This window comes from Otolemur garnettii, unplaced genomic scaffold (assembly GCF_000181295.1).
Source record: "Otolemur garnettii isolate 467f Iridium unplaced genomic scaffold, OtoGar3 scaffold00018, whole genome shotgun sequence".
Taxonomy (NCBI): Eukaryota; Metazoa; Chordata; class Mammalia; order Primates; family Galagidae; genus Otolemur; species Otolemur garnettii.
Window position 1 is genome coordinate 21,801,886 of NW_003852413.1, and position 9,168 is coordinate 21,811,053.

The window sequence follows — 9,168 nt, forward strand, 5'->3', positions numbered from 1 at the left end:
TTAGTTTTTAAACTTTTTTTGTTAAAAACTAAGACACACACACACAGAGTTACCTAGACCCACACAGGGTCAGGATCATCAATATCACTGTCTTCTACCTCTACATTTTGTCTCTTTGGAATGTATTCAGAAATAAAAACATGCATGGAGCTGTCATTTCATGTAGTAAAAATGCCTTCTTCTAGTCTATCTCCTGAAGGATCTGCCCGAGGCTGTTTTATAGTTAGCTTTTTTTTTTTTTTTTATAAATAGGGAGAGTAGTACACTCGAAGATTGAGTGGTATACACAAACCAGTGACAATAGTTATTTGTTGTCATTATCAAGCATTATGTAATCTCCATAATTGTATACATGTTTTTATATGACCGGCAGCACTATAGATTTGTTTATCCCAGCACAACCACAAATGCATAATATGTTGAGATATGACATTATGACAGCTTATGGTGTCACTAGTGAATATGAATTCTTTAGCTCCATTATCATCTGATGGGACCATCATTGTATATATGGTCTGTCATTGACAAAAATGTTATGTGGTGCATGACTATAAATGCTTTTCTGGATCAGTTTTGAGGAGACAAATTTGGTGCCTTGTTCGTGGACTAACTACTGAAACCCATCAGACCTGCTCTGAGTGCGTGGGGTTAGGACCAGGAAGCATTTAAGCGATTAAGTGTCTCATGGCATTAAAAGGGCCAAAATGAGGGCCTGCTGACTTCTTCCCAAATCCTAACCTGGCCTGTAACTCCTTCCCGTTCTCAAAGCAGGTCTGGCTACCTTTCTCCAGAAGAACCCCAGATCTTTGTTCAAAAACATTCCCAATGTGGAACTCTGGCTTTTTCACTGTTTAAACCCTGTGATCATGGAGAGTGTGCATGTCACACTCTTCCTCCAAAAAGGTGAATTATTACTCTAGTATGAGGGGTCAAAGCTGGGGCCAGAATCCAGGTACACCCCTTTTGCCACATTCATTGCTCCCATCCCCTCCTTTTCTACAGATCTACAAATCAGGCTTAGTTCTGGTTCCTTCATCTTCTGTGGGAGTTAGTTGCATAGTCCTTGGCACTGACAATGCTTTTGTGTGTGTTTAGGCGCATGCAGTGTTGGCTACAAGTGGCCAACGTTGATGGCCATTAGCTGCTCAGCCTCATCAGTGCTGAAGTCAGGGTAATGTGTGGTTATCTGGCTCAGTGACAATAGGAGGGGAGGGGCACAGGCTAGAAGGCGCAGAGCTCCAGGCCAGCCATGATGTGCCCCAGCATGGAATCTGCAGGGGCCTAGAAGAGGGTCATTTTCGTTCCCTTTCTTTTTGGCCTCTGTTGCTCCCAACTCTTCCCCATGCCCTTCAAGGCTGGCGGGGACCTGCTGCTTTGGCCTTTGTGACTGTAGGCTTTAACAAACACTGCTGCTGCTGAGTCGGGTAGCATCCTTTTCTCCTAACTTCTGATTGCCCAAAGCAAGAGTGGCAACTTGGCCTTTCAGGAGGGAGTGCCGGGAGCTTCAGTGGGGTACCCAGATCATAGGCCCTTCTGTCATAAACATAGCTTGGTTTTGGATCCTGATTTCTCTGTGCATTTCAGTGTCTGATATCCCAAGCCAGGGGATGGGGTGCAAGGGAGGCAGGAGGACATGGGCAAAGGGAAATAGCCAGGATGTCCCCTTTCTTCCATCTTTCTCCCTCTCCTTATGTGGGGTGGCACTGAGTGGCCACCTGGCCCAGGTATAACAAGAACTGGGATTAGCAGCCTTTGGTTCTGAAGACAGAGTTGTGTACCTTCTCTTTTACGCATCTGACCCTCCTTAGTCACAGTCTAACAACTGGCCTCTTAGAAAATTCCTTGACCACCCCCAGCAGCCTCTTTTCCCCCCTAATTCTACATTCCCAATAGCCATGGCCAACCCCCTACCATGGCTAGATAAAGATAGAAGGTGGGAGTCCAAGGATGGGACTGGGGTGATTGTGGAGGGAAGGAGGGAGGTGCTTCAGTTGAAGTTGTGTTAATTCATAGGCTTGGGTTTGCCCCACCCCTCTCTGCCCAAGGCCCAGGTGAGAAGCATTTAAAACATGATTTCTTTCCACCCAACCAAAGACATATGTCCCTGCTCTGCATGCCACCAAGGCTGTGCCCATCCCAAGCCCCATTTAAACCCCTTTTCCTCATCTTAGCCTAAGAAGAAGCCGAATGCACCCTCTGACCCGGCCACCTCCAAGATCATGCCTTTTGATCTTCTGCCTGAGACTGAGCCCTTTGACCCGAAGCCTGAGACAGTGCCTGAGCCCCCACCTTTTGACCAGATGCCTAGGACACTGCCCTATTACCCAGAGCCGGGCCCCCTGCCCACCCGAGAGGAGCTGACAGCCGGTGGAAGAATTTAGGGTCCCCGGAGGCCTGCAGGGCTGTGGGCGTGGGGTATCACTCTGGTCCACCAGCAGCCAGCTGTTTGGTGGTGGTCAGTGCCGGGACAGTTGCCACCCCAGACCACTGCCCCGTGTGGTTTATGTGGGTATCTTGAAAACACTCTTGAGTTATGCACGGTTAAGACAAATGCGGTGTGTGCAGAACTACTTCGTAGTTTCTGTTTTAATACTAGATGCTCCCAACATGCTACTGCAGCTGCTCCCAGAGGCTGCCCTGCATGAAACTGCGCATGGCTTCTGATTCTTCCCTGCCTCCACCTCCTGGGGGACAAAGTATCTTGGCTCCAAGCCTTCTTGGAAAGGCCCTCATGAGGCCTGGGGTCTGTTCTGTGCCCTCTCTAGCCCCTCCCTATAGCTGAGGAAAACATTTACACTTATTTCTTCCAGTTCTTTTAGGAAATGTTTTGCAAAGAGATCCCTTATGTTTGCCAGAGCCTACCCTGGGCAGGGCACCCAAAAGTAGCCAACTCAGAGAAGCCAGAAAGGGGGACATTTTAGCTGGCTCTGCTTTGGATCCTTGGGTCTCACTGTAGCAGTGTTTCTCAACTTCTTTTTCCTGTGCTCATCCCCCCAAGGAGTCTTTGAAAGTATTTTTAATTTAATGGGCCACCTCCCCCATGAAATTGTAATACAACAGATATACTGCATGTCTGTTTATATGCTGTGGCTCTTTGGAACCCCAAAATCTTTGTGATATTGATTTTTACCCTTTTGGAGGCGTGTCACCCCAGTTAAGAAGGCATGTTATAGTAGAAGGAAAGGACCCTTCTGCCTTGGTGTCTCTCATCTTGGCAACCTAAGGAGGAAGCCCTTTCTGCATCCTCCCACCTCTGCACCCTCTTCTAGCAGACTCTCTAGGCAGACCCTGGGCTCTGAGTTACCTCTACAATGTCTTCTCTGCCATTCCCAGACAGTGGTTGTGTTACCAGGTGAATACAGTCTAGCCGCTTGTCATCACCCAATATGCAGCGACAGAGATAGGTCCACCAAACTTTGTCAGAAGGCCAGCAATTCTGGAGAAGTGAGAGTAGCCTCTCCAAGACTTTTGTTCTTCCATTTCCAAAACCACAGTTTTATACGTCAAAGTTCAAAGCAAAAATCATGTCAACCCTTATCTTAAACAACAATTGGCATAACCCATGACCTATAATAATCAGCATAAACCATGACCCCAAATGACAGTTCTAATTCAAAGTTAATCTCCTAAATCAATAACCCCAAACTCCTCAAGATATACACTTTTAGATTGTAGCGGAATTTATAAAACAATGAGAATGAGGGACATGAGGTGAAGGTCCCATAGCCAGTCTAGCTATATCATCTCAGCCTTAGCCTGACTGACTCCATCTTGTTCTCACTATGTGCACTCTCAGCAGGGGCAGTGCTGGTTAGTTCTAAGTCAGGAGAGGCTTCTACTTAGATCCATGTGCTACCTGTCCTTTCTCCCTAACAAATGTGAAGTGCCTGGGCAAAGGCTGGGCACATAGTAGGTGCTCAATTCAATCATATCTTATAAAAAATCTTACTAAGCCAGAAGATCTTAAGTTTAGACAGCAGGGTTGGGGTGGAGTGGAAGAGGCTGGAAGCCTCTCCCTGGGTTTCCTCTAAGTCCATCCATGTGTAGGGCTTTCCTAGGGTGGGGGCTGTGTGTGCTTGATGAGGGGTGGGGGATTGTGCATGCTTTTGTTCAGACCTGGTCATTAAAGGTAACTCTGGAAACCAAGCCTGTTAGGAGTGGTGGTTTTATTTAATAAAAACGGGAAAACAGAACAAACAGAGCCCTCCCTCTCTGCCATCCCCTGAGGCCCCTCCTTTGGTTTAGGAGCTCTGCCAGGGAAGTAGGGGTGGGACAAGAGTGCTTGGCCTGTGTGCCCAGGGTGGGGGAAGGTGCTTTTGGATTCTGTTGGTGGTTGTAGCAACAGGCAGACTGGGTGGGTCCAAGACAGCACTCCAAGAGTGTGAGTCACAGGGGAAAACCTGGCTTGAAAAGGGGGAGAAAAGAGAAATCCATTAATGGAGGGAAAAGACTAATGGTGATACACCCTCTCCAGAGCCAGCCTCTTGGACACTGTCCAGGGATTCAGGCCATGTTGTTTCTTCCTCTATACCCTGAATGAAGCTCCTCTGGTATGTGTATAAGCCATCGCTCCAAGGGAAGCCTACAAAGAATGGAGTTACATCCCCCTGATACCTTTCTGGTCTGGGGAGACTCTCCCAAATCCAGAAATAAACCTCCCTTCACTGGGATTCCTCCATGATATTGTAGTTTGAGACCTTTTCTCAGGAACTACGAAGATGGGACTGGCTATAAGCAGCTCTCTCCCCATCCCCATTCGTTTCTAAACTTAGCTGGCAGAGACCTTTATCTAGGAAGCCAAAGACCAGAAAAAACAGCTAGCTCAGCCTTTAGGGATAGGGGTGGAGCAGGGGCTGGTGGGAAGAGGAGAATGGTGGATGCTGGGGATAAAGCTGGGAGACAATGTGGATTTGTTTTCCAGCCACTGGGGCTATTTCCAGACTATTCTCTACCAATCAGCTTTAATCCCTCCCTAACCCATTCACATTGTCTGAGCTTAGTGAAAGGAGGGCTCTCTATCTTTTTCTGGAGCATGGAAGGGTTTAGTTTGGGAGGCTATGAAGGCAAGATAGAACTAATTTTTTTTTTTAATTGGAGCTGCAGGTAAATTCTGGGTGGATAGATGAAGAAGTAGTGGAAAGTTCATATCCTAGAGAGTCCTAAGATGTGTAAGTCCACTCCAGTAGCAGGCAGGAAGAGGGTGATGGCTGGAGACCCAAAGAGTCTGACTGGAAATTGGAGGGATGCTAAGAGAGGTAGGAATCCTCCTACACTCAGAGCAAGAAAAACACCTTTCAAAGACTCAGTGAATGATAAGAGGCAGAGGGACGGACAGAATGCCCTAGGCATGATATCCCTGATAGCACAAAGCTGCCTATGGCAGGCAGAGACTACAAGTCCCAGCATGCCCTGTGCCTAGGTCACATTGCCTGCTGGGAGGTGTAGTAGGGTAATAGAGAGCTTAAAGTGGCTTGGAGCCCAGCAGAGCTGGTGCCTAGTTGGGAGAAGAGGTGGAGCTGCATTCTTCTTTGTCCCTGCTAATGCTATTGACAGGGAGGGAAGGAAGTTGGGACCGGGTGTTCCTAGTTTTCAGTGTAAACCAGGAAACTCTGGGGGGATGTGGATGGGAGGGAAGAGGAAAGAGACTGGGGGCTGGGGAAGGAATTTCTGTAGCAGGTGGTGGAGAGATACTGAGTCACCTATGTGTACGGGGGGGTGTGTGTGTGTCTATGAGAGAGATTAGTTAACGTTGGCTCATTTTTTCAGGAGATGGGATTTTCTCATAATTCTGGGAAATGATCTTCAGAAAACCCTTTTGAAAAACCATTCTCTTATTTTGAAGTCACTAAAGAGAGTCTGTGTCAAAGAGGAGATCCCATTTATGTTCTGTGTTATGCCCCTTTGCTTTTCTGTACTCAGCCTCCCCTACCTTCTGATGGGTGGGATGGGGGAAGGGGTGATCTTGAGATTCTGAAATGTTGGTCCAGAATTAGGATTCTTGGAAAATCTTCCTGGAACAGAAAACAGTGCTGGAACTAGATCCTCTAAGGGGAAGAGGGAGAAACAAAGAGTTGGCTCTGAGCCCCAGGATCATGGGGAATCTGGACCACTATCCTACTCCTAGATCCTTGACCGCAGGCCCAGGGGAAAAAAGCAAGAATAAAGCCTCCTCCTTTTTTCCTCTTACAATTTCTACCTAGATGTGTGGGGGTGGCCACCAATGGGGGCCAAATAGTATGAAAATGTCAAGGAAGAGGGATGTGGCTTCCGAACAGAAGCTAGTTCTGAAATGGCTTGAATCTGGAAAACTCATCCGACCGTTGCCTTCCAGCAACTCTACTTGGCAGCCTCCTGAGACTGGTGGTGAACTCACACCCCAACCCAATCAGGCGCAGTCTCCCCTGCGCCTGGGCAGTGTGCGATTTAAGACACCAGAGGGCGTTGTGCCCCTTCCAAAGTTAAGCCGCGTGTTCTGAGCCCGAGGCGGTTTAACCTAAGCACAGGGCGCTAGGACGCGATGGGAGGGCTGCGGAGATATTTAGCCGAAACTCAGTTAAATGCAGGCCCATCTCCGACCTAAAGCTCGGTTCCCGTGCCGTCTGTATCCTTCATTCGACACACGAATGTGTCAAGCGCCCACGATGTCCCCAGCTCTGTGCCAGGCTCTGGGGGATACGATGGCAAAAAGGCAGGTTTCAGGAGTACCACGTAGACCCATTCCCTCCCTAGGATGGCCAACATCCCAACTCGGGTTCGCCCGGGCTGCCTCCTCTGCCCCCTCTCATCTCCACTCTTCTCTCCGTCAGGACGAAGTGAAGCTGCCGGCCAAACTGAGCATCAGCAAGTCGCTGAAGGAGGCGGAGGCGCTGCCCGAGAAGGAGGGCGACGAGCTGGGCGAGGGCGAGCAACCCGAGGAGGATGCGGGGGCGCTCGAGCTGTCCTCCGATGAGGCGGTGGAGGTGGAGGAGGTCATCGAGGAGTCGCGCGCCGAGCGCATCAAGCGCAGCGGCCTGCGGCGCGTGGACGACTTCAAGAAAGCCTTCTCCAAGGAGAAGATGGAGAAGACCAGGGTGCGCACCCGCGAGAACCTGGAGAAGACCCGCCTGAAGACCAAGGAGAATCTGGAGAAGACGCGGCACACCTTGGAGAAGCGCATGAACAAGCTGGGCACGCGTCTGGTCCCCGCCGAGCGGCGCGAGAAGCTCAAGACATCGCGAGACAAGCTGCGCAAGTCCTTCACGCCCGACCACGTGGTCTACGCGCGCTCCAAGACCGCGGTGTACAAGGTGCCGCCCTTCACCTTCCATGTCAAGAAGATCCGCGAGGGCGAGGTGGAGGTGCTGAAGGCCACCGAGATGGTGGAGGTGGGCGCCGACGACGACGAGGGCGGCGCGGAGCGCGGCGAGGGCGCCGACCTGCTGCGCGGGAGCAGCCCCGACGTGCACACGCTGCTGGAGATCACTGAGGAGTCAGACGCCGTGCTGGTGGACAAGAGTGACAGCGACTAAGCAGCGGGCCCTGCTCAGAGGCCTGTGCCTCGTCCTGCCTCTCCCTTCCCCCACCCTGTTCCTTTTCCTTTCTGAACTTTCTCTTTCGCATTCTCTCTCAGCTCCTGAACTGGTTAAGATTTTTCTAGATTTAAACCACCTGCCTTCAAGGAGACTCCTCTAAGTCTTACAGCTGTTAAGCCCAGAGAGGGAGGCAGCCTCACCCAAGTAGAAGACCCCAATTTGGACATAGTACAGGTGGAAATGGGAAGGGGAGTGATCCATGTCCTGGATGTCCAAGTCGGGGGTCCTAAAGGGAATTGACATGATTTACAGTTACTCCCCCTTTGGGGGCTTCCTTTCCCTCAACCTCTCTCAATCACTCCCTACTCATGGAGCTCTTCCCTTCTCATCCTGCCCGCCGGGGCTTCAAAGCTAAAATTACCCTAAGAGGAAAGAGTGGGTCCTACTGAAAGGACATGAAAGCAGCTTTTACGGGAGACTGAGGCAGTGGGCGACAGTGGGATCTGAGCAAGCCCTCGGTCTGGATGAGGGTCCAGCTCAGGCTGTTTTCTGCAAAGAATCCGAAGAAAGAAGACTGGAGCCCTGGGGAAGGAGGTGGGGCACCTTTACTTATTTATGCATCTGCACATGCGGAGCACATGGCGATGGCTTTGGGAAGGAGGTGGAAATGGGTGAAGAGAGAAAGAAGTCTCATTAGCTGCATGAGAAACCCCATCTTACCAGGTTTTCAGAAGGCAGCAGGACCATTTTCAGAATGGGGGCGGGGGGAGAATAGTATGAGAAAGTGATGATCCAGAGAAAGAGAGGTAAGCCTAACCTGATCTTGCAACTGGGGTCTGGGTGGTGCCGCCGAGGGCAGCTTATTTCTGGAAGCCCAGAAAGTTAGGGCAGAGAGGGCAGCAGTGCTGGGATTTAGAGGGTGGGGAGTGCTAACGGCCAGGCCACCAAGCGGAGAGATGGGACAGCACAGGCTCCCCCCAGCTGTTTCTTCTCCAGAGGCTTCCTTAGAGCTAGCATCCCAGAGCTGCAGACCTTGCTGAGACACCACTGATAACTTGTTCTTAGGGGTTAGGAGGGTGCTGCTTCCAGTCCAGAGCCCTGATGTCTTGTCTGTCAACTAGGTTCCCCTCAGGACACTTCGGTCCCGCTCTTCTCTCCCCTTAAGGCAGTTAGGAGCAAGGACAGCCCCTCCCTCCAAGTCTCAGCCTGAAGGGAGGGGTGGAGTGCTTCCTCCTCCTCCTCCAACCCCCTTATCTTTCCTGCTCTGCTTTTTAGAATTGCAGCTAATTGTTTTAAGGGGGTGGGGGAGGGAGCCTGGGGACACAAACCTTTTATACAATACAAAGCTTTGCTTTTTTTTTTTCCTTTCCTTTTCCTTTACTGGGTTCCCATCTCTCTGAATGATTGAAGACTTGTCAGCTGAGAGAGGACGGAGATTGTGGGACAAAGTCCTTTGGTGCTGATGGGCTGAAGGGGGCTGAGTGTGGGCAGATGCAGTTTTCCATGGGGAACCTCTCACGTTGCTGTGTCCTGGTGAGCAGCCTGACCAATAAACCTGCTTTTGTAACAGTATCTGTGTTGGATTGTATTCTCTGAAGGCAGTTACATAGGATGAGTTACAGAGGATAGGAGAGAGAACTGTTGGTATAAATTTGCC

The 9,168-nt window shown here is 50.2% G+C and overlaps 1 protein-coding gene across 1 annotated transcript in view; it reads left to right on the forward strand.

Annotated features, from left to right (window-relative positions):
- The window catches only part of CAVIN1 (caveolae associated protein 1), a 14,315-nt gene extending 5,232 nt beyond the window's left edge, over nt 1-9,083 (forward strand). The window contains exon 2 of the mRNA XM_012803057.2: nt 6,807-9,083. Within this exon, the coding sequence (XP_012658511.1) occupies nt 6,807-7,508 (702 nt within the window). The 3' untranslated portion in view covers nt 7,509-9,083. The remainder of the gene's footprint in view (nt 1-6,806) is intronic.
- Nucleotides 9,084-9,168: the final 85 nt, after the last annotated feature.